This window comes from Blennius ocellaris (genome assembly GCF_963422515.1).
Source record: "Blennius ocellaris genome assembly, chromosome: 5".
In the NCBI taxonomy this organism is placed as follows: domain Eukaryota; kingdom Metazoa; phylum Chordata; class Actinopteri; order Blenniiformes; family Blenniidae; genus Blennius; species Blennius ocellaris.
In genome coordinates this window covers 14,396,939-14,423,052 of record NC_137654.1, presented here as the reverse complement: position 1 = coordinate 14,423,052, position 26,114 = coordinate 14,396,939, and the positions used below count along the sequence as shown (strand labels likewise).

Sequence of the window (26,114 nt, the reverse complement as noted above, 5' to 3'; positions counted from 1 at the left end):
AGTATTTTTAAGATAGTCGACACAAACAGTTCAATGGCCAGTTGTAATAAAATGTCACATTGTGTGACAACGCAACAATTCTTTTGTAGTGAGTGAATAAAGTTCAAATAATTTCTTCTAAGAATTTTGATTCTATTCTCTGGGTAAAATCATGATCTCACTTGAAAAAATGTGCATTTCTGCACGTCCCCCACGCAAGGTGCATTAATGCCTCCTTTACCACTACGTACTTGGGTTGTCAAACAAAGCTAATGGGAAAATAATCCAGTAAGGGACACGTTTCAATTAACCCGTGCTCCCTAAATCCTAAAATAGAGACAATATGCATTTAATTTGTCTGCATTATGATATGAGCTTTGACCTTGATATTCGAATACTGAACTTCCTTTAAGTGGTTTCACTAATCTGAATGATATTCTGACGATGAAACCTCATGTTTTTTTCTGCAGCAGCTATGAATGGACCGCCGCCGCCGATAAAACCATTCAGCCCGTCTTCATTGTGGCTCCCAGATAGACGACGGTTATGCAGTCTGAAACATGAATGGTATATTGATGACACTGAGTCGCATAAAAGACTGTGACTCAGCCCAATGCAGTCAGTCAGCCATGAAGTGAATTAAATCTCCCAACGTCACTGTTCAAGGCTTTAATAGAAGGCATTTCTAGTTCATAAAAAAACAAAAATCCAACGATTGATGCTTTGGTGTTCGTCATCGACAACTGCTTTTTATAGTTCAATAGGCTCTGTGTCAATCAAACTTTACTTGCATTGCGCTTTTAATCCAACCAGAAAGCTACACAAAGTGCTTGACACAATAGTTTTTTCTGAATTCAAGAGTTTTTAGAAAACATTTGCTTCAGGAGTTGAAAATACTCAATCGTACTGATCAAATACAACCCAAGTTGGGGCATGGTGTGAAATGTAAACAAAAAAATAACCAAATCATGTCAAATGTGAAAGCTTGTTCTTGCTGCAGATAAAGCTGGAACAGGAGCAACTAACGGCTGGAAACATTGTGTAATTCCGAGAAACACCTGGTGAAACATTTAGAGATTAACAGCTCATTATTCTAATTGGAAGCAGGTATAAAGAGAAGATCTCTGGTCGTGTGCAAAACATGTGAATGCAGATTGTGCAAAACAACAAATATAAATAAATCAAGAGAGGTTATAAATGAGATAATTCCCAATTTTCTGCTTATCACATTTCTGTGAATTTATCCAATTATAGCATCCAGCTCAGCTTTCAATTCAGAGGCGTCTTTGTCTCGTCTGGGAGAAGCTTGAGTTGCGACTGTGGCTGGGCTCCGGTTCAGAATGTGCATCTGGGAGAACATCACATGAAAGTCACTTCTTTTCTCGTCAGATGAATAAAATAGAGGCGCACTCTACAAAGTGTGGTGCCCGGCACACAGTGCCTCTTTATTTCCAAACAACGTTGACCCATATTTCACTGACAACATTTCAAAAGGCTAATTTATAATCTGGCAGTCATGGGACACACTGATATTTGCCTGGAAAGTCAAATTTAGCTCGGTTTCATAATGTGTTGGGCCGGCAGTGAATTACACGAGGTGGGGACAGAAGTTTGGGCTCAGCTAAGAGGGGCGCCTTTCATGTGGGCCAAAACATGTGCAAGACTTTAAAGGGAACCCAAGCAGGGTTTATCTATTTGTAGTTTATGGACAACTTTTATTTGTGTCCCGGGGGGGGGGGGGGGGCGATGGGAAGCAATCAGCTCTGCAAACCGCTGCAGCATGCTGACACTGAAGTAGTATTATCACAAACATGGTGTGAGGCCTGAGTCGGATGTACCATGCATGCGTGCTCCTTTGTAATTACTGCAGATTTAAGTGGATTAGCATGCTACCATACTCAGCCGTGTGGATTAGCATGTTAACATTTTCAACTTGGTAGAAAACATGCATTAGGTAATAGGTGCTGGATATGGAGCAAATCGGCATGCAGCGGCCCGTGCTGTTCACAAAGCATTGGAAGGTGCCTGTTGATAGAAAACAATACTCGCTGAGGCCGTTGGGTGTCATTGGATATCTCTTATCATAACGTTCATCCTACGCTCCAAAGTTACATTGGGACAGGCTGTGTGTGCCGACGGTGCCCAGGCCAGCATATGTGTGTCCCATATGTTTACGTGGAGGCGGTTGTTTGGTATGCCTTTGGTTAATCGGCTCTTCAACACATAAACAACACGCGCACAATTCCAGGGAACCAATCGGGCCAAGTCGATGCTTAATCCCACTTTTGCACTTCAAGCTGCGCTGCCTCCACCTGACCTGATGGATCCAAAACAATCCTCACTTCCTGTTTTCCCACACTGAGTTGTAATGTTATTTTGCCCCTTTGTTTGACCTCTTTGGGGTCTGTTTGATAATGAATGTATTGAAATATGTCAATGCATGTAGGTAATTTTTTTTGTATTTTATATATATATATATATATTTATATATATAAAAAAAGAATCTCTTGTATATCCTCTCCCATCACGCTACTTAAAGCACTTTGGGAGCCTTTGAGGGTCAAGTGAGGGCTAAAGTGTAGTTGGACGACAATGGCTTCATCTGTGCAGATTTGTCCGATAATCGGGATTTGGGATGTTTTCTCTCCTGAAAGTTTGGCAGAGGCCCATTGAAGCAACGTGAACGCAAAGAGGGCTGACATGTTAAAAGCCCTTGGCTGACTCTTGATCTCGGTTTAAGGTGAAACCCGAAGGCTGTCACACCATCTGTTGTTTCATTTGAAAGTTTTGGCTTCATAGGTACCTGCTTGGCAAATGCCACTTTATCGGCCAAATTCAGATATTTTCTCAATTTTTGTGGGGTGTGTCGGCTTTCTTCTTCAAGCACGAGGCTCACCTTGGGTTGACTGTGGGTGCAGACTCTATGAATAGGCGCAGGTCTCTTGTTGTGATCGTGTCTGTGAATGGCAGTGACATTTGACTGCGCAGGATTAGAAAGCTTGATCCTTTAAAAGAGTAGATGCTCTGAGAAACAAACATGGCAAAGGTCAAGTTTTCTCCCGAGTTGAGGACATTTGTCTTTATATATTTTATACTGCATTGAATTGTACGAATAGTTGTTTTCCTGTGCTCGCGTCACTGTTATAAACAGTATTCTGGTTAAATGTAGTCCAGATAGTATAAACGCATTTGCACTTTCTCCTGTTAATTATTTTTGGGAAAAATGTTTGATTTTCTTCCAACAGTTAAATTCAAATATTTGTACTTTTCCCTCCTTACAGTCTCAAAACTCCCTCACCAATTGATATCAAACTCATAGCTGTATGAAAGACTCAGTCACAATAATTCATGCTTCAAGTGCAGAGAATTATACATTTAAGAATGATCAAGTTCCATTAATAATTGTCTTTTTCAGTGCTAATGATCAGGCTGTTAGCTTTTGTATCCTTGCAGACAAACATGCTATTATAGTAACAATAGTCATGATGTGTGTGTGCAGGTGTACATATATGTTTGTGTACCACATGTCCTTTGGAAGCGATTACTATTTAGAACATTTACATTTTCTATTGCCCCTGGAGTTGTTGATAAAGCTGTTTACTGTACAGCCATCTTAGATAAAGAATTTGTGTACTTTTACCACCTCTGGTCCTGGGTAATTGTGACACCTGTCAACATTCACCAAGTAAAATAATATATATATTTTTTTAAAACACCAAAATAAATACTATTTAGTTTTTTTGTCACTATAGCACTGTATATATATATATATATATATATATATATATATAAAACTTTTCCCAAAAGCCAAACTGTCAGTTTGCTGGTTTAAAGCTATACATTGGAGCATTACTTAAGAGTGCATGCTCTATGATTTGCCCTGAGGTGACCTGCTTTCTGAGCTCTCCACTGTCTAGGATTAGGCTAAAAGCTCTTCGCACAGATAGACACAATTCCAGGCTCAGACCTTCCCGAGCTCAGTCCCTCCTTGAGCTTTGCTGCGAGTTGGCTTCAAGCATCAAATGCGCCACCATTGCTCGCTGGAGCGCCCGCATGTCCGAACCTGAGGGTCTTGGTAGTGACGGGGATGAAGTTAGTCAAGGCTAACTTCAAGCAAAACACCATTGCTGGAAGGACCTGGGAGGGCTGTCAAGTTTCTACGAGGCTCTCTGAGGACAACAGATCTCACAAGGCGCTTTTTCTCTTGATTTCACTGGATTTTCTTTGACTTCTGAATTAATACATGAAGTCGTTCGCTTGAAATGGAAGCTGGGATTTGATCTCTTCAGGAAATATGGGAATAGGAAGCTCCTTTGCACCAAGATCTGATCAAATCTTTACCATAAGGTATGTCTGATTTTGAGGATATGTCTGTGTTTTTCTATGCGAGTTTAGATAATGAATGCGATTGGTGTGATTATAGGTGAGCAGAAACTCAAATAAAAGCCTCCCTGTCTTCTCCCTGAAACCCAGTGACCTAAAATCCCTCACATTCTTGGGAAATATCTCAAGTACATTGTGAATAATTGTGACATCATTCAACGATGTTCATCTCAGAGTACAGAGTACCACAATTAATTTTAGAGTAGTTGTGTTCAGGATTGCTGGTCATCTTGAGTGTCTTTGGTTTTTAAAAGGCAGACAGACGTACGTTGAGGAGCAGCGATCGGCGTCAGTCGGTCATTCTATTGTTATGTCATGTTGTACTGACAGACTTGGACCGCGCACATGGAGGAGGAACAGAAAAGCACATTTTAAATTGTGTGGTATTATAAATGTAACTTTTTCCTGATGAATTTCTCTAGCGGTAAATGTATAGACTAAAAAAATATTAATCATGTCTTCTTTTGTCCATGGGTCTGCTTTAGGGCCCCATGAATTTAAATCTTTTATGTTTGGTTTTTCGTTTTTATAGTTACAATGGGACAGAAGGTTTTGGTGTTAATTGAATTAAGACTGAGGAAAATTTGATTATATATTTCTTTTGTTATATGCTATGCGATATTGTGTTGGATCACATGTAAAATTGCATAAAATTGTCATTTAAAAGCTGTGTTACAGTGACTTCTCATTCTCTGAACATATTAAAGAGTCTGTTGATCTGTCATTTGTCTATACCAGGTCATACCATATTTATTTATAAAGTGCTTCCACACAACCATGGTGGAAACAAAGTGCTGTGCGTGAGATGAACAAATTCAAACATGCGATATAAACCTATAAAATGAAACTAAAATGGGAAAAGAAAGACTAGAAATAAAAACAAAAAAGATGAAGTGAATTGTAATGTCGGTGGTGTGGTTTACTCAGCTGTGTCTTCGTGCTCCATCACAGAGTGAGTCTGGCACCGAGGCAGAACCTCCCACGGATCATCCTCAAAGGAATCTTCCAGGGAGTTAAAGTGGTTCGTGGACCCGACTGGGACTGGGGCAACCAAGACGGTGAGTGATGTGTGTGTAGGAGAAGAAAGGGGGGTTCAAACCACTAACCTGGCCTTGCTTACTCGGCAAGCCCTAACCCCTGCCTTCTCAAGCGCAAAGCTGCACCTCTTCAAAACGTTTCTCTGTCCGCAACCCATAATAACATTCTAACTAACCTCATGTCTCATTAACCTGCAAAATGTTGTTCCACTATGTATCTGTGTGCACTTACATGGCCAGTGACTCATCCGGGTCTGTTCCACAGATGTGCATGCCTCTCAGTGTCTGTGTCTTTATTGGGTCCTTGTTTTGTAACAAGTATCTTTCTTTTTCCATTACTGTGTACCGGCATAAACTTGAGAAGCTCCTTCATTTAAAGACGAGGAATATTCTTTTTTTGTTGCCGACTGAATTTCTGCGGTCTTGCATGTCGTGACCAATAACGAAGAAAGGTTCTTTCAGACACAATACTTTGAGCCTTAATTCAAAGCCATCCTGCACACCCCCTGGCTAGATTAAGGTCCCTGGATGTTCTCTGTAGGGAGAGGAAGAGAGAATGGTGATATATTTTTATGTTTGTTGGTCAGGGGTCTCACCGCAGTGAGAATAGATGCGTTCCCTTTTCATGTCAAGAACGAATGAGTCAAAATGTCCTTTTGGTGTCTTTGAAACCGGCGCCCTGGGGTTTGGTTAAGTCAGTCATCAGGCTTAAATGGTGTATGCAGTAAGTGCATACAGGACACATTGAGCATGCTCACAATCCCCCTGCCCATCACGTTGTCCTACGGGTCACTGGTTCTCATCAGTGTTGTTCGGCACTGAAGCAGCTTGATGATCTCAATGGCTAAACAAGGTTTTTTTCTTTTTTGTTTGTTTATTTAATCAAACGTCACATAGCCTGATGTATGGACCTGCATTCATCCTCTGATAGAATGACAATAACATGAATTGGAAATATTAATGGTGTTTATTATTTTCTGTTCAAAGCATGGGTCACTGTGTGAAGTCGTGAGATGGAACTGTTCCTCTCGTACCTGTGTCTGTCACCTGATTGCTTCACCATTACGCATTTCCCCCCCCCCCCTCATCAAACACACATTCACTGTTCTGTGTCTAATAACCACGCTTCTTTCTTTTATTGGGCTGGTTTTCCATTCGCTGCATGTTTTCTCCCCCCACTCTTTCATTCCGATGGGTTGTTGTTGGTTGCTTATCTTATGTGTGCCTGTTTCTATGTATTCGTGTGTGTGTGTGTGTGTGTGTGTGTGTGTATAGGTGGGGAGGGTAAGGTGGGGAAAGTAGTGGACATTCGCGGCTGGGACACAGAGTCAGGTCGCAGCGTGGCCAGTGTCACCTGGTCTAGTGGCACCACCAATGTCTACCGAATGGGCCACAAGGGCAAGGTAGACCTCAAATATGTGTCAGACGGCCAAGGAGGCTTCTATTACAAAGATCATCTACCAAAGCTCGGTAAGACATGCTCTTCTTCTCAATTGCTCAGATCCTATCACTCATTTGTCACATTGAGTCACAAAACTGTAGGTATGAGGCAGTGCATATGAATGAGTTCTGTGTGATTAATCAAATGTGTGTTAAGTAGAAAATTTCTTAGGTACAAGAATTAGATTTGGAGTACGTCATTTATAGAATAAAGTACATTACAATCATTGTTGTAGAATCATTTACAAGGAATAATAAGACATTTTCCGAATGTCTAAATGACACTATAGAGGCATTGATCAATCTCAATCTTCTGCCTTGTCATCTTTTACATACACGATACATATTTAATGAAACTATTACAACTTTAAAATGTTAATTCCACCAGTCTTAAGCATTTTCAAAGTCACGGTGTGAGGAAAAATTTGATGAACATGAAAAAAAAAAGTATGGTCTTTAGTGACAGTGACAGATTTCATCATGCTGTGTTTTTACTTTAGAATTTTACCATTGCTTATTTTATGTAGACATAAAAATTTTCAAATTTGAAGATGTGATGTGTCAGAAATATTTGTATTAAATTGTATGCAATCAAAAGCCCCGTAGAAAAATCCACATTGGGGTAACTTTCCTCACACATCTTGATCATCCATGCTGTGCTGTGTAGCTGGATTAACCTGAGAAAAACAGGCATAAGCTCCAGCCTGTTTGTTGATGCTGACACCTGTCCATCCAGGGGAGCACGCGGAGCTGCAGCGCCAGGAAAGTGCTGATGGCCACTCCTTCCAGCAAGGCGACAAGGTCAAATGTCTCCTGGAGGTGGATATCCTGCGACAGATGCAGGAGGGCCACGGAGGGTGGAACCCCAAAATGGCTGAGGTATTTTTTTTAAGTTCTTCTGCCTGAAACATGAATAACACAATGCCAGTTGACAGGTTTACATAACTCCCCACTGTTTTCATAGAAAAGAGAGGTACAAAGTGTACTTCCCACATACAGTATGTATTCTTTATGTATTAGTCAAGCATGACAGTGAATACATCTGTGCCTCTGGAACCAGGCGTACAGAATATTTATATAAGTGGCTCAGATGGACGTTGTGGCGGGGTGGAAGGAAACGGAGCGTCCACATCTCAAATTGCAGCTGCTAAAGGAAACATTAAGGTCACATGTAGCGCAGACAACAACCCAGGGTGAAACAGTGTTTTTGTGTGTGCGTTTGCAGTACATTTGCCGGATCGGGACTGTTCATAGAATCACTGACCGAGGAGATGTCAGAGTACAGTACAGCAACAACATCCGCTGGACTTTCCACCCCGGTGCTCTCACCAAGGTACCGATGAGTTTCTGTGACAGGATCTCACGTCAGTCAGAGGTTTAGTTCATGCGTGAAAATATTTGAGTATTTCCATAACCGTATATATGTCTTTTTTTTTTCTCTCTCTGTCTCTCTCTATAGGTGAACACATTTGGAGTTGGAGAACTAGTGAGAGTATTGGAAGACATGGATAGCGTGAAGAGACTGCAAGCTGGCCATGGGGAGTGGACGGACAGCATGACGCCTGTATGCTAAAACTCCACCGACATGTCAAATCAGCCGATTTAACAAAGTTTCATAAGCTTTTGTTGGGTTTAGTTTAGTAAACAAGGAACATGTCAAACCCACGTGGATTTTAGGCTTTTATTAATATAATTCGATTCAAGGCACAAACTGTATGTTTTGTTCACTTACTCATTAGCCTGATATCTTCTGTGTTGCGTTATAGTGTTTATGATAGATATTGTGCTAATACACTCATAATGAGTATAGATTTAGTTCAGCATTATTTACAAAACTTTGGAATTTGAAATTCAGTACGTTGTCGACATATAGCTGTGTCATAACATATTTCTCTTAAAATGTCAAACATTGGATTCGATTCTGTGAAGGTACCTCCATCGTATAACATTATAACATATACTTCACATCTTATAGAATTGTTGACTTATTGATCATTGTTATGTTTGAGCAGTATTCTTTCTTTAGAGACTGTGGACTAAAGTGTACCTGTGGTAAATCGTGTGGCCCTTTGGCTGTCCCTGACTGGCCTTGAAGGGGGTACTTGAGAATTTATGAATCAAATGAAAATGAGTGAACATGAGGCCCAATCCCCAACAGTGGCCCCTGTCACAGTTAAAGCAACTGTATCTCAGGAACTGAGCTGTTGCACACTGATTATCGTTCACAAGGAAATTGATAAATAAAAAAATACTGTATTAAGCTAATAAAGAATGATGAACTGAGAAGCCCGTCTGATATTTCACGGGAATACCCTATTTTAAAACACTAAACATGGTGAATTCTGCATTATACAATGTTTAGAACAAATGGATGGTACTTATGTTGGTCTTAACTAACTTTTCTTTGTTTGTGCACATTACTCATGTATTTCCCCCCTCTATAGGTGCTTGGTCAGGTTGGAAAGGTGTTGAAAGTATATGCTGATGGTGACCTCCGGGTGGCATTTGGAGGCCAGACATGGACGTTTAACCCCGCGTGCCTCTCGGCGCAGCCCGTGGAGGTGGACGCCAACCTCATGACTGCCGAGAACCCCAACGAATCTGGAAGTAAGGCCTCTGCCGGGACGAGGGGGCTCATCGCTAAACGCTGCAGCTCCGGCTTTACCTCCTGCGTGCTTCCATTCATCCTCCCCCCCCGCCCACATCTCTTTCCAGCTCTGCTCTGCCCACTCTCTTATACAGGCTACATCCATGGCTCCTATGGCCTCTTTTTTTTTTTTTTCTTTTTCTGATTCATCAGTTTGTTGACAGGGTGTCCATTCCTCGAAGTATTCTCGTCTGCTGCATGTTGACGGCGAGAGGCTTTGGCAGCACGTTTGTCATCTTGTTGGAAGTCCTCCTAATCATGACAAAATCTACTCTCTGTGCATGTGTTTGCTTCAGCGAACGGGAGCATGACGACGCACTGGTGTGTGCACGTGTGTGAATTTCTGCGGATGTGTGTGGTCTGATTCCACTGCACAGAGGGACATTTTGACTGATTCTTTTCCTTCAGCGCAGCTTTGACACATTCATTAACGTCTTTGAGTTTTTTGTGTGTGTGTATGTCTCAGTGCAAGGTTTCATTTAACTAATTGTATTCCTTTATCTGTCCCTCGTCTGTCCCCTTTTTACTACCTCCCCCTCTCCCCCTCCTCCCTGTCCTTCTGCATACATCTCTGTTCAGGTACTGTCATCTCGGTGCTGGAGAAGCTGCTGTCCCAGTCCACCGAGCAGGACAATCCCAGCCGCTTGGTCATTGAGGCAGCGCACGGCAGTGCCAGCAAAGTGCGAGAGCTGGTGCAGAAGTATCCTGACAAGGTTAGTGCAGCACTCGTTCTTTCTCTGTGCTGCAGTCCACTTTCTGTTCCAAAAGCTCCTTCCACCAGGACATCAAGACTGGGGGTGTGTGCGATATTAAATGCCAGGTTGACTCACTGAGCCAGATAAGGCGAAACTACACTCTGGCCCTTCTCAGTATGTCTCTTGAACTAATTAACTCTGTGCTGTTATGCCACATAGCCACACCAAAGAAGTGATCGTGAGTGAATAATGTATCTTAATCTTCCTTAATCGTGGTACTAGTGATTCACAAAGTGGAAGTTTTGGGGGGAAAAAATTATTTAAGATCTACTTGATTCCTCCAAATTTACAGTGATGACGTTAGACATGAAAAACAAAGAATTGTTTGACACTATAAAATAGGTGCTGCGTGTGTTGAATTTAGGGATGTGTGTAAATAATGACAAATCGTGACACTTCTGCGTTAAACTTGTCATTTAAGGACATAAATACTGAGGTGTTTTACCTGTTTAACCAGTCACTATCAGTTTGTACACAAGGTCTGAAAATCTGATGAGAAGCAAACAAACTACAGCACGTTAATTCACGACACCCATGAAACGAGTGACAAAATCATTAATTCTTAAAAAATAAAAAATAAAAAAACTTTTTGCGGTTATTGGCAAATTCTAATCCCCCTTGATCTCGCCTCTCTCTCCTCCAGGAAATAGCCCCTCTTAGTTTTTTTAGTAGATAACAAAATTGAATTTATTTGTTTGAGCGGTAATTACTTCACATTTGTAAAAAGCTGCCCTCCAAACCCATTTGGGAAATGTAATATTGTGATTGAATGGAATTTTTAAATCCCGGATGCATCAGCAATTAACAGCAAGTCAAATAGACAAATAGACTGACATTGTTGAATATGTCTCTTGACTGTTAACAACCTTGTTAACCTCTGTGTAACGGAACATTTTTGGCTCACTGTGGAGTCATAAAAGATGTTTTCATTCATTGTGCAATTGATTTTGCAGTGATCTGCAAGACTCTGTTCTCCTTAAGAGATTTTGTGTACGCATGTTCTTTTTTTAATGTATTTTTTTTTTTAAATGTACCCAACCTTTAATCTTTGCCAAACCAATTAGTATTGACCTGATAGGCCTCTGCTTTTTTTCAACTTCAATATTATCTTCCACTGAATGGCATCTCTAAATCCTATATAAGCCCGTATAAGTGTATTGTTTTCCATATGCACATTGCAATGACAAAAACATATTCAAAAAAAATCAGACACGTCTAATTATATTTAAAACCTTGTAATTTTGGAAATGATAGTGTTATTTTGTGTGGTTCAGTCATGCAAAAATTCAAGAAATAATTATTTTACTATACAGAAAGTACTCTGCAGGATAACCAAAATAAGTTATACTGGAGTACTCAGACTACTTTTTCATATTATTTCATCATACAATGGTTCATGTTTTATTGTCATAATCTAATACAATGTGCTTTTTTTAAGTAATTATCCAACAAATCATTTATCCATCTTTGTCTATCACATAGACAAAGATGGAAAAGATAGAAAAACATGTCTCACATTCACAACTATGGACAATTATAGCAATTGAGAAAAATAGCAATTTAACATAAATGTCATTGAACTGACGCACTATCATGCCACAGACATGTTGTGGTACATGTGCAGTGGTGTACTGTAAACTATATCGGTCTGTTGTGTTTCCGACTACAGGTGTGTACTCTGGGATTATGACACTGCTTACTGGGATTATGTGAAATGACGATCCGGGCTTGCCGTTAACGACCAGATTATTTCCAGCCAGTTTGTTCTCAGGGCTGTTAGCGCTCACACCCTCATCAAGCCTTCATGAATTTCCACCGATGTCTCTCTTCCTGGCAGGTGGATATCAAGAACCAGGGAAAGACTGCGCTGCAGGTCGCGGCTCACCAGGGCCACATGGAGGTGGTGAAGGCTCTGCTTCAGGCCAACGGCTCCATCGAGGTCAAAGATGAAGACGGAGATACAGCGTTGCACTACACTGCCTTTGGGTAAGGACGCATGCACGCCTCACGTGATCCCACAAAAAGTAAAAGATAAAAATAACACAGTTGAAGCTCAAGTCCAGAGTAAGAGCAGCTTTTTTTATGCACCTTGTGACTGACTAATATCCACAAGAGCTGGTCTGTTTCTCATGTCGGTACGTGATGTGTTCACACGTGTGGCTTCATTGGAGCAATGCTGAACAAGCCACGTCTTGTTCTCTCAACCCATAAACTGGCGCTCAGGATTTCATAAAGCTTATGACATAACTTTTACTGATGCTGCTTGTTGCTGTTTTTAAGCTAAGATTTAAAAATAGGAACTAAGGCTTCTTCCGACTTCCTTCTTTAGTCTCACTTTTATGTAACTCAATTGATGTAGCTATTTTGTTTAGTGTCATTTCTAATAGCTTCTTTTTAACATACCTGACTTTGGTAAGATTTTAATTTTAATTTTAATTTTAATTTTAATTGTAATTTTAATTTTGATTTTGATTTTGATTTTGATTTTGATTTTGATTTTAATTTTAATTTTTTACTGTAGCACGATGGTAGTCTGGTTTTGGTTGCTTACTTTATGTAAAAGCCCTTTGTCAACTTGTTTATGCGTGTTTTATATACTTCAATATATTTGAGTACATTATCAATTATACGTTAGGCTTAGTGTAGCTTCTCATAGGATTTCAGTCTTTGATTTTTAACGATGGAACCACAGTGATTGTTCATTTTTTGTTTGCCTGCCTGTTTCTTAGTAACCAGGCAGAAATCGCACGGCTGCTGTTGAGCAAGGGGGCAAATGTCAACCTTCTGAACAACTCCATGTGCACGGCGCTCCACATCGCGGTCAACAAGGGCTTCACTGACGTCGTGCGGGTGCTGACCGAACATTCGGCTGACGTCAATCTCCAGGTGAGAGGGCGCAGTATACTTAATCCCGCACCATATGCCCCCGTACAAATCCCAGTTTTATACCTAGTCATTTTTAAAACATTTTATCAGTCTTGATATCAGTTTATTAATTGGTTCTAAAATGTGGTTGTATGACTGCATAGCCCTAAATATATGCTTTGTTTAATTAAAGTCAAATGAAAGCTCTTACGATGCCTTATATTTCAGTTACCTTTAAGAAGTATTTATGACTACTCCTCTGGACAATGTGGATGTTGCCGCTATGTGGGTGTTGGTCTTGCTCACACGTTAGTAACAGTGCACACTTTGCCTTTTCAAGCAGTTCTGATGATGCACACACAAATCCACATATGTGTGCTCTTTGACTGCGATCGTGTGTCATTTCAGCCTCATTAAGGCAGTTTAGTATCTCTCTCAGGGGATTTTTCAGATGGCATAACATGCCTGCAACCAGGCCCAGTACACACTCGCTAACTCGTTTTTTCTGCTTGAATAGTGTGGCGGCTGAACTAACAACATGCCATGACTCTGTTTGTGTGTTAATAATGTGGTCTGTTAGTTTTTTTTTTTTAAACATTTCTTTTTCTTTTTTTAAACAAATGAACAAATACAAAGTGAGGAAAAACTCACAACTCAACTTCCAGCCACTGCCATTGAATATAATAATTTATACACGTACGCATTCAGTGAAGTTGTTTTCAAAGCAAAACCCCAGGTTTGCTCACGTCTATGAAGTCAGTATCTTGCACTCTGCAGACTCTCTGTGTGTGTGGAAACGGCGGCAAAATTGCGCGCACAAATATAAAAGCTGGTCTGTGAAGCGAGGATTGTGACAGTTGCCACTCCACCTCAAATGCGTCAAACCACTACTCCACCATAGTCGCTACTCCACCTCGAACACCACCTCTTCTCACTGTGCCGCTTGCCTGGTTTCCGTCCTCTCTTTCAGGATTCATATGGGGACACGCCACTCCATGATGCCATTGCTAAAGACTTTCGCAATATTATCGAGATTCTGGTTGTGGTGCCCAACATCGACTTCACCCAGCAAAACCACAGAGGCTTCAACCTGCTGCACCATGCCGCTCTCAAAGGAAACAAGCTGTGAGTAGATAAGAATCATGGAGAAATTAGTCACAGTGAAGTGAAAGTAGGAAGTGACCTCTGACCAGTGCTGGAAAAAGTACTGACTGTGTATTTATTAGCACCGAAATCATTCGGGTTATTTTTTTTTTTTGCAAAGTTAGGCACATTCAGGCTGCAGAATATGTAACGCTCTGCGTGTGCCTGAACATAATTAGCTGTGGTTAAAGTGATGACATTGAGAAATGTAGGTTAAAAAAGGAAAGGGAACAAATTGGGTCTCTGTCGTGAGTGTGACTTCCATTCCTCTCAGCCTGCTCGGTTGTTCACAGCGTCCCGGCAGTGTGAATGCTTGTATCTGATGTGAGCATTGGAAGTGATGTTTGCGTGAGAGTGTGAATCTCTCATGTGGGTTCAAATGAGGATTCAAAGGTCGACTCTCAACGCCATCCGTTACAGAATCAGAGCTCATCTCCCACACAGCTTCTGCTGCTATCGGCAGGCAGTCAATATCGGGCAGAAATGCAACATCTAATTCTGTATTTTGTTTCCGTACATGTGTTCGCCACATTTTTCCCAGACCGCATCCAGTTTTTTTTTTTGAGTGATTTTTTTTTTTTTTCCTCCCATCAATGCAGGTTTCAGATTCATGAGTGGACAAAAATCCCAAAACATCCAAACAAACACTGAACACTGTGCCAGATATTTTCTTCCCAGGGCAAAACTTGCTGAACAGTCGAACACCAGTGCTGAACTGTTAAAAAGCTTTCATGACTTATCTCACTGCTGTGTAGCAGTGATACTTCATCTACTTTGTGTTAAAAAAAAAAAAAAGAAGTATTCTTGTTATGACAGGTCAAAATATTGTATATTTTCTTGTACAAATCCTTTTACCAATAGGAACACAGGTGAAAGATCACCACTCCGTAATTTTACTCAACTCCAACCTCTTTAGTGACAAATATCAAAGCTGGCCCAGCGACGTCTCTCACCAAAAATTATATGCGTTCCGTCGGCTTTTGTTTATGGCTGCTTGACACTGAATGTTCGTAATCACAGAGCAGACAGGCAGGCAGACACAAAGGAGATAAATGAGCGCTCCCACAATAATAAGGTTTCAGCCAGCCATAACTCATCTTCTTACTGTGCTACAAGAATATATGAGTGGAGAGAATAGTAACAGTTATTTCCATGAAGTAGCAGGGTTGCGTCTTCAAACGTAGACGTTTTCCTCTGTGTCCCACATCTGCCTGATTTAGGTTAGGTTCTGCTTTTTTGTTTTGGGGCTTTTAGGAACTCAAATGAACTCTCTTTCCCAAATTACAACAGAACTGTGCAATGGAAAGTTACCTCTGTCTCTTTTTAAAGAGGTGCCATGAAACACAGGCAGCAGGAATGAAAAATGCCAGCATCACCATAAATGTCTTCCCCGAGGCAATGCCACTTCATTCAAGGTTTCCAATTAAATACTTTTTAAGGTTTATCTTATGTAATTTGATGGATAATATTATGGAAATGTGTCATTTGAAGTTTAAAGTGTCTGTTCTGGTCATCAGCGACGGAATGGAAGAGCCATCTGTTTCTGTTTGATATGGAACAAGTCAAAAACAATCATACATTTGTTCCTCATAAGAGCTTTGAGTGACCGCCAAACATCACCTACCAGTGACCCACATTTTCTTATCACTGCAGCAACCACCCGATTCCTGGGGCATGTCGTATGGGCCCTGAAATAAGGTTTAAAATGTAATCTCTGGCCAACCCTGTACGCGACTGCAGTATGTGGACAAATGTCGACTGGGCAGGAGAAAAAGGAGACAACTGGCAGGCCGTGAGTGAACGTGGAAAAGGAACAAGAGCGAAGGCCGCATTAGACGCCCCGTTTAATAAATGTCCGATCTGTTCTGGCAAGTGTCATATGTGCCGTTCTGGGAGTTTAGGCTGCACTCAGTGGCATTCATTTAACCTGACATCAGCCGCTGCACCAGAAGCAGAAACACAGGATTTACAGTGCTCAGGATGAGCTCAGTTCACCTCTTCATTCGTACATCATCCGCTGGTCTACAGCACACTGACACAGTTGTGCAGTCCAGAAGGCATTTTTGTATGTTTCTGCAGTTTCTAAATGCAGATTTTAACATGCAGTTTGAAGGTGTGGACCTTAAATGTGCATTGAATCGCTGTGGATTTGCTAAACAGAGAGGTTTAACATTGTATTTATTTAGCTTTGTATGGGTTTGGGTCTTTCACAACAACGTCCAGTATTTCCGACCAAGATTCCTCCTTTACTTGATTATTTGATTGTTATTTTGCCGTTCAGATCTTGAAGAGTCAAAATCTTTAAGCAGCGTCTGAGAGACTTTGTTTGTGTGACAGAAACACAAGAATGTTTTTTTTATTAGAGTATTTATTTATTGTGAGGAAATGGAAAAAGAGGGCTTGAGGCCATGTTCACAAGCAGTCCTGGGAAAGAGAAGGAACAGGGCACGGGGCCAGATTTCATCAGTCTGACAGAGGAGAGCGATGGATGCACAGGAGGGCTAATGTGTTTACTGGATTTTCTTTCAAAGAAAGAGCTGTTAAGAGGATCGTTTTCTTTTTTTCTGCTACAAGTCCACATCTTCAACGTTTTCTCCACACATCATTTACATCCCTCGCATCCCTTATTTACTCCTGTATTTTCTTTTCCTCCCTTTTGATGGTACATTGTCAACTATCTGACACGAGACCAATTCTTCGCACTCTCACACTCAGCTGTGCTCTTAAGTTGAGGAATAGTGCTCTATTCGGTATCTTCATTCTTTTATCAAGCTTGATTAAGAAGCATGTTCGAAACGAGCATGATGCAAAGTCCCCCCAAAAATAACCAAATGATGACTTCACTCCCCGGGAGAGTCATTACGAGTGAGTCTGAGATGCCCTCTGGCTGTTGTGCACGGGGGCAAGCTTGTGAAAAACTGCCTCAGAATGCCAGCTCATGTCTGAATATTCATGAACACACAGGAGTAACGATTATGGAAATAATGCAGCGCATCGGAGCCACAGTGGGCACAAAGGTGAGACCGCTGACACGGCAACCTGAAAGGCTTCCTAGAAACTGTGAGGATGAGCTCTGTAAGCAAATGAAAGTGGTCAGGAGTCGAATCAGAGGCAAGACGCGTATAGCCGACAGTCGCACGCATGCGGACACATCACGTAGAGCTGCATTGCGGGTGCCAGTGACCTCTAATGTAATGTCTCCTCACAACGGCTGACACCCGTTAACAGACGGAGGTGATTCCCGGTAATGTGTGGCTGCACATGGAACACAGAAGCTCGTGCTCTCTGCAGTTCGGGCTTCAATAATGTCATTAAAATGGATCAGCAGTCTGCTGCTAATGAGCCGGTCAATGGGGGAAGTTGATATAATCAAAGCTGCATTAAAATGGTTCCTTTACGCCGTTGGAAAAAGTGCTTGGCGCTCCACTTCTGATGTGGGTATATCTGCTAATGTGGGACCGTGTTGACTGAAGGACATCAGTGGTTCACTTAATGCTGGGCGGCGAATCAATAAAGTGCCAAGGAAGACATTGCTCCTGTGTGACACTTGTGACTTCCACTGGAAACTGGATTCATTTTGAACATGTGTGATCAATCAGTGTCCTTTCATACTCTGCATGTGATGAGCTTCAGAACTAATGAGGTTATTGTGACGTAAATGATAAGTCTTAATCTGGCGACATCCAATCGCTTCTTTAACTGTGGTACGGCGGTGTAGGAAGAACAACATGTGGCATTTATTTTCACTCGATGTAGATATAGTTTCAAAAATTCAATTTTTATTGCTTAAGGAATAAATATTCAAATAAGGACCAAAAGCGTTGACAGAAAATGGAAAACCTAAATATCTCAAGAAAAAAAGGGATTTCACTCGTGCACCTTCCAAAAGTATTTTTTTTATTTCTTAAGTTTCGGTATTTTTGGTTCCTTTTTTGTTCTGATTCTGTTTTGTTACGTCATAATAGGGTTGTTGGTCTCTATCTATTTTGGAAATAACAATCGTCCCTTTTGTGTGGTCCTTCTGTCTGCTTCATTTCGATAATTGGCTTCTGAAACAACAGGCAGCAGCTTCATCTATCATCATGATTATCATCATCAGATCTAGCATCAGAAGTGACCTAACATCCAGAGAAAGTTTGCTTCGCGTCACACCGAAGCCTCTGCGGTGACAGGCCGGCGTCCTGGGTGCTTGCCAAGGCCTGTCGACTTCAATTTCACACGTCATAAAGCAGACTCGGCCACCGAGCAGAGGACGACACGACAGTGCAGCCCGGCTTTCCACCGCAGCGTCAAGCCTGCTGCAGGAAACACCAAAAGTTCCAACAATGTCTTCTCACTAAATGTCACCACTTCGCTCCTGCGCGTTCACGGCAGCACCGAGTAAACTGACAAACGAGCCCGGTTCAGATGTGTGACCTTGGAGGAGTCGAGTCGTGTCGAGGTCTGAGCGGTGAGGTGCTGATTGCGGTGTTTGCGATATATTGTTGCACACTGGTTCGAAGACCGAGCGATAAGGCGCCGTTCTTGTCAGATTAGCTTGTCGGCCGCTCTAGAAGCTGCGTCTCCGTCCAAGCTTGAGTCAAACGCTGAGACACTGGATAATATTAGCCGCCTATTCTGAGAGCTTCCCGCTGCCTTTATGTCATGTAGTCTGTGCTGATGTCACCGCGCTGTCAGATCGTACACGTTTCTAAATAGAATTATAAGCTTAAGAAATAAGCCTTGACAATGTTTACTACTTGCTGATTATTGAGGATTAAAACCGCCCCGTTTAATGACGAAATGTTGATATTTCAAAACTAAAATATGTGTAAAATACAGATTTTGAAGTGATTTATGCTTTAATAGACCATTGCATTCCAGTTTATTAAATCTCTGGCAAATTGGTGTAAAACTGACCAAAATCACACCACTTTCATAATTTCCACTTAAAAAGATTTCATGCCATTCAAGATTGCCTATAAATTATTACTTCCCACAATAAAGGACGTATTATACATTTTGAACGTTACAGCAGTTACTGACACTTTTTTGGTTTCCTGTGTTGATGTTTTTCATGATTTTTAGAACAAATGCACAAATCAGGTGGATTAACTGAGACTGGGATTAAAGCGACACACTTACATTTTATCCTCGAATAAATGCTACCAAAAAACTTCTATTCTATTCCTATATTCTTGTATTTCCCTCAGTGAACCACGTTGGTTCAGAAAGAAGCATAAAGCCCACAAATAATGTCATATGATAGGTCGTCTGATAGACGGTTAAGAAGGTCTGAGAAGGTTTTATTTCTGTTAAATGCAGCATTTGTCCCAACTCCTCTTAAGATGTGTAGCCGCCGCTCTTGTAAGCCGTGTGCCATAAGGTGTGTCGGTGGCTAAGGGAGACGCGTGTTGTTTGTTCTGGCTTGCAGGGCCACAGAAAAGATCCTGGCCCGGGCGCGGCAGCTGGTGGACGTTAAGAAGGAGGACGGCTTCTCGGCGCTGCATCTGGCTGCTCTCAACAACCACAGGGACGTCGCTGAGATCCTCATCAAGGAGGTGAGAGCGGAACAAGGGCCAAATCCGTCTTAAAACTCGGCTGCCCCCCCCCCCCCCCCGACTTCTACTGATTCCAACGAGCATCCAGTGAGCGACTCTCTCTGCTCTCCTCCTTCCACAGGGACGCTGCGACATCAACATACGCAACAACCGCAACCAGACGCCGCTGCAGCTGGCCGTCACGCAGGGCCACACGGACCTGGTGCAGCTGCTGGTGGCCGAGGGCGCCGACGTCAACATGGAGGACGAGGACGGCGACACGGCCATGCACGTAGCCCTGCTGCGTCCGCAGCTGGCCAACGTGGTGCTCAGCCCCACCGTGGGAACCAGCAGCACGGAGGAGAGCGGCGAGGGTTGCTCCCCCACATCGCTCTACTGCAGGGTGAGAACTGACCGCGGGGCAGAAAGGGAGGGGCCATGTGGATTATTCTCCACCGTGCAGATGTCTCCGTACAAACCGAAGCTTCAGAAACGAGATGAAATGCTATTTGGAATGGTTGGATACCAAGACGTTACATTTTTAAATGGAAATTTTAGGTTTTTTTTTTATATGAAGTCCAGATTTAGTTTCTAGTTTAACTTATGACTGAGTATCATGATGCAGTTTGAATCATGGTGTGCGTCAATGCAAATGATTAAGCTGGTGAATTCACAGTGACAAACATAGTATTGCACTTCGACTTAAGAGGCTCAATCTGCAATTTTACGAAAACAAATATCTGTAAATCTGTTTCAACAACTCTGCACTCATGTGAACTCTTAAATTGAGTAATTTGGATTATGAATAATATGATGGTCGAAGATGAAATATTTAAAGTGCATATTGATATCGTACAGTATTGGTGAATTAAATAAGGCGTACGTCCTTTATGAAAGCATTTCTTAGCTTCAGTCAGAACTTGAAGGAAACTGTCGGCATGGGATCGTAATGGTCATGGAGGTTAATATATGGTGAAGGAGGCTGCACCTGGTAAACAACAGGATAAAAGGTAAGAGTGTCAGCTGAGGAGAAAGGACTTTAGTTTATAGTGTGAACTTGAGGGATAGTGAGGTTAACTGAGGAGAAAGTCATTAAGTAACAGAGCCGTAAAGTGATTTTAAACGGTGTAAATGAAAGCAAGTGTTGAGGTTTTAGAGGGGGAAAAAAACAAGTATTTGGCGTAAGTATTAAACAGATTAAGAGCTACATTAATTAGAGCTGCTAACCTTCAGCATTTAGGATTTCTCCTCCTCAAAATGAAGGTGACCTTGCCTTCTAATTTTATGCTATATATTTTAAAAATGAAGAATTAGAGGCAGAAAGTGAGACGGCGAGGTGGAGAGGAATTGAAGACAGCCTACCTAATATCGCCCTATCGATCTGGCAAAGATGGCGCTCCAGTCAAGGCGTCTGTGATAAATTCAGGCGAATGGTGTAAACACACCAAGTCAATTCTACCCCGAGAGGACGTCTTAATCATGATGTGAAAAACTTGGGACGGGACCACCTTCTGTTCATCTAAGAATCCAAAAGAAGCCCTGCAAAGTTATTCATCTTCCGACGCACCAGTCTTACTCGGTGTGAATGACAACACCATCGCTACCGCAGAAATACAGTCGTCAGAGAAGCTCATTTAGGAAAAATCGCTGCTGTTTAGTCACGTTAAACTGTATTATTGAGATTTCATTTGTCACTTAGAGCGAGCCGTCACCACAACACTGACACAGTTTCACCTTGTGAAGTCATTAGATGATACATTCAGTATGACGGCAACATTTATTTTGAGGGAGTCTCATGTGGAGCTACTGTTCACTGTATTTGTGTCCGACCTCTTACCTGCTCCTCTTTTTATCAGTTAGTGCCAACTATATGGTAAGTTTTTTTTTGTTTTTTTGTTTTTTTTTTAGCCAGAGCACAAGTTTCCCATGTGTGTATTCAATGGAGGGTTCAAACAGTTCAGATATCACTTTCAAGCATTTGTTAGCTTAATAAATCAATGCTGGATTTTGCTCCCACAACTAACTCACTGCTGAGCACATGTATGAGAGATGGATGGTCTTGGAGACTGGGAAACTACAGAGGGGCAGAAGCAGGGGCCTGGCAGTCTCATAGATGTGGGGCAGTCATGAGCACTTGTTCCCGTTGGCCAGTACTTGTGTGCGAGTTTGTGTCTGGAGCTTTTCCAAATGAAGAGAGAACATTGTGTGAGCAGATTATCCATGGAGGTGAATTGTGTACCCACTTCCCTCTGTGGGTCTAACAGCTCTGTGGTGAGACTCTCGGTGAGGATGCTCTCCACCGGGCCTCTGCGGACACGAGGACAGCGGCTCAAGCCGGCTTTTCTCGGTGACCTGGGGAATCGGAAGCACCTTGGTGCCTTCCCGACAGGTGGCTGAAGGTGTTTTTCAGTCCAACTCACGTTGTTGGTGATGTGCCGGCCCGGGAAACTCGATGCAGGCGACACGCTCCATCTCAGCCTGTTTAATCCACGGGGGTGCAGAGAGGGGAGCTTTCTTCCTGGAATCCAGGATTAAACTCTCCGGTCTGGTCCCCGCTGAGAACAAGACTGTTTTCCACTCCACGGGAGCGTCTGCTTCACCCTCCAGCTGCCTGCAGACTGTTCCCGCGTTTTCTTTGTGCAGAACGAGAGCGAGCATGTGGCATGGAAATGTGATAGACTGTCATGAGCAACCAGGCGGTAGAAGGATGTATTGTTGTTGTTTAGGGTCACAGTTCCCCCTATAGCCCACTCATTCATCACACGCAACAAATCAACATTAAACCAATTTGAAACTGGATTTACAACCATTGTAGCCCATCAAAGGAAACTTGTGTCTGAAATGATGAAGAAGCAGTAGAAAGAAAAAGATAAACACTTCTTTCAAAAAAAAAGTTCTCGTTCAACTAGTTTAAACTGATGTTTTGAACCATTTTTAAATGTTTTAAAGCAGCTGCGCTCAAACAAAAGAGGTTGTTTATCTGAGGGTTTTTACCTTGCAGAGGAGGGACGCTCGGCCTCAATCCAACATTTAAAGCTGCAAACTGTACGATCAAGACGGTGAGATTTGGGACACAGAAATCACTGTAAAGCTGAAGAAAAATCGATACATGGGTACTAATCTTCAAAGACCATGACAGGCAACACTTTATATAGTCCTCTGGCATCATAGTAATCAAACCAGATATTGATCAATGGACCTTTTAAAGGCTCGCTGCAGGATGAAGCTGCAAACGTACACACCGAATGGTTCAGAATACCAATGGCAGGTCATGTCATTTAATCTTTCTGCTGGGGTTTTTTTTTTTGGGGGGGGGGGGGGGGACTATGTGGTATTATATCACAAGTTCCAGTTTAGCTGTGTCCATCAGGAGACCTTGGGTCTTTTGTGCGCGGCACTTTTTGTACAAGTGCCTTAACTGCTATTGATCAGTCAATACCACTGTACCATTGAAGAATGTCCTTTTCAGTCTACATGACCGAAAACACTGCAGCTCCGCCACACACACACACACACACACACACACACACACACACACACACACACACACACACACACACACACACACACACACACACACACACACACACACACACACACACACACACACACACACACACACACACACACACACACACACACACACACACACACACACACACACACACACACACACACAGCACGTAAGTCTCAACAAATTCATGCCTAAGATGTGGGTTTATTTTGTCTTCACTTTTCAAAGTGTTCAAGTTACAATCAATGTGTCTGTGTCTGTTGTTTAGCTGAACGTCATTTATGTTTTAACTCATGACTTCTAACTTCTTCTCTTTTCTTCTGCCTTCCGCCTCCTTTCTTCCAATCGTCCTCATGTGGACATACAGCTGAACGCTTCGGGTCTTCTGGGAAGTACGGAGCTGAGCGTGGGCACAGCTATCGCCTGTTTTCTCGCGCAGGAAGGAGCCGACATCAACTACGCTAACCACAAGGGCAAGAGTCCTCTGGACCTGGTGGCAGACAGCGCCATGCTGCAGCTCATCAAGAGCTTCTCTGAAAAACACAGGTACAGCGCCGTGTCTCTAACAAAGTGAACACTACGACAGAGACCATTTCTATAGAATATCCATATTCCAAGCATAATGGACTAAAAGTTCACGAGTTTGGAAATAATTGTTTGTGCGTGGGACTCTTGTCCGCTTGTTGCCCCTCAGGTTGCAGCGTCTGCAGGCCATCACATGTGGACAGGGCCTGAGCAGTGCCAGCATGCGGCGGGTCCACACGACACCCAACACCATGACCAACCTGGTTCTTCCCACGCCGCCCGGGCCCAGCGAATGCCTCATCTGCTCTGAACTGGCTCTGCTGGTGCTCTTCTGCCCCTGCCAGCACAGCGTGGCATGTGAAGGTCGGTGGACACAACATGATTGTTATTGTTTATTCAACTGAATTATTCTGAAGGACTTTTTTTTTTTTTTAATAACGTTCTTTTTATTCTTTTCTTGCTTCTTGTACAATCAGAATGTGCACATCGGATGAAGAAATGCATCAAATGCCAGGTCACCATCACCAAGAAAATTAGGCAAGGTAAGGGCAAAATGTTAAATCGGAGCATCCGAGTCAGAATGTAAGATTAAAGTCGTCGTGTCTCAGTTGGTCACCATTTTTTCCCTGTTCATCCACTACAGTGTAGAATCCTGTAGTCAGTAGCACAGTAAAGCAGCGGGACAGTCTCGTCTTACACCAGACATGCTCGGCTTGCATAAAAACGACTTGACCTGACTAAAATTGTCCCGCTGACTCTCGCTTGTCCCCCAAACAGACCAAACGGAGGTGGACTGCAGCCCTGGCACCGAGAACTCGGAGCAGCACAACCTCCTGGAGCAGCTGCAGTCCCGCTACCGCCAGATGGAGGAGCGGATCACCTGCCCCATCTGCATCGACAACCACATCAAGCTGGTCTTCCAGTGCGGACACGCCTCCTGCATCGACTGCAGCGCCGCACTCAAGACCTGCCCCATCTGCAGGCAGACCATCCGGGAGCGCATCCAGCTGTTCGTCTGAGCTGCTCCCTCCTGTGCTCCTCTTGGCTCTTCACAACCCAAAGGGGATATGGGAAGGAAGGGAGGGAGGGGGGGGGGGGGGCTTGTCGGGATTGTGGCGGGAGAGGGCGACTGTTACACCGGTCACCTGTATCTTCCCCTCACGTTCCACTCGTGCCCCCCCCCCCCCCCCCCCCTTGCGGTGGAACTTTCACTCGGCCCCTCGATTGCTTTGCTGTGAGACGCTGTGTCCCGTCGCTGAGAGTTCACTGTTACGTTTTGAGTATTTTCCATCTTGAGCAGCACAGGCAGAAACATGTCGGTCACTGTTGCAGAACTGACCAGAACTGACGTTTACCCGCCTGGAACCAGACGAGGCAAAGTCGTGAGGCCATTCTGACATTTCAAATTCTGTGATTGATAAGCTGGGAGGAAAAAGACCCCCCCCCCCCCCCCCCCCCCCCCCCAACCCCCCCTCCTCTGAGGCCTCTTCTATGTCTGAGTCTCAGCCAGCCAGCCGCCGCCTCTTGTAATCTGTCCTATCTTTGCTGCTTTAAGTGGATGTCTGTTACCCATCATCCTCTCTGGCTTTCTGGCCTCTTCTGTTTACAAAGGCTGCACAGAAATCAGTTCCCGTCTTCTTGCTCCTCAGCCTGTCCTGTGAATTATGTTTGCTCTCATTTGTATCAATCTCTTAATAATCAGTGTTAGTCTCTGCAGAGGGAGTTGGTATAACTAAAGGCTCTCTATATAGTCCCCAGCCACTTGTCTGTATGCAAGGGGAAATACTCACTATATATGCATGAATATATGCATATTGTAAAGCTGAAAATGACTGTGTTGTCATGGGTGATTTGTAGTTGTCGTTTTATGTTCCTCTGGTTACATTTGTGGTTTTTAAATGTACCTCAGAGTACAGGTTTTTATTTATGCGTGAAAGGTGGTATTACTTAGTAACGTCCTTTTCAGTTGGTGTTTGCTTGGCAAAAAAAAAAAAAAAAAAAGTTTTTGTTTCTACTGAAATTCACCCCACAAGCCTAAGTCCTCTACTCAGGGTATCAAATCATTGAAAGCACTGGGGATATCCATACAGCAGGCTAAATGAGCCACACACACACACACACACACACACACACACACACACACACACACACACACACACACACACACACACACACACACACACACACACACACACACACACACACACACACACACACACACACACACACACACAGCATTATAGAGAACACTGTATCAAATCTTTGGCTGAGGGTCTCCGAGGGGAAAAGGTTGAGCTCAATTGAGCT

General features: G+C 42.8%; 1 protein-coding gene across 3 annotated transcripts in view; it reads left to right on the top strand.

Moving 5' to 3' along the window:
• The window catches only part of mib2 (MIB E3 ubiquitin protein ligase 2), a 44,742-nt gene extending 19,867 nt beyond the window's left edge, over positions 1-24,875 (top strand). For all 3 annotated transcript variants that reach the window (XM_080496237.1, XM_080496236.1, XM_080496235.1), the window contains exons 4-19: positions 5,314-5,420; positions 6,675-6,869; positions 7,576-7,718; positions 8,065-8,172; positions 8,299-8,403; positions 9,284-9,446; positions 10,066-10,199; positions 12,079-12,227; positions 12,971-13,127; positions 14,077-14,231; positions 19,663-19,789; positions 19,911-20,171; positions 23,650-23,828; positions 23,977-24,170; positions 24,284-24,349; positions 24,585-24,875. In XM_080496237.1, the coding sequence (XP_080352363.1) occupies positions 5,314-5,420; positions 6,675-6,869; positions 7,576-7,718; positions 8,065-8,172; positions 8,299-8,403; positions 9,284-9,446; positions 10,066-10,199; positions 12,079-12,227; positions 12,971-13,127; positions 14,077-14,231; positions 19,663-19,789; positions 19,911-20,171; positions 23,650-23,828; positions 23,977-24,170; positions 24,284-24,349; positions 24,585-24,826 (2,485 nt within the window). In that variant the 3' untranslated portion in view covers positions 24,827-24,875. The remainder of the gene's footprint in view (positions 1-5,313; positions 5,421-6,674; positions 6,870-7,575; positions 7,719-8,064; positions 8,173-8,298; positions 8,404-9,283; positions 9,447-10,065; positions 10,200-12,078; positions 12,228-12,970; positions 13,128-14,076; positions 14,232-19,662; positions 19,790-19,910; positions 20,172-23,649; positions 23,829-23,976; positions 24,171-24,283; positions 24,350-24,584) is intronic.
• The last annotated feature ends 1,239 nt before the right edge of the window (positions 24,876-26,114 follow it).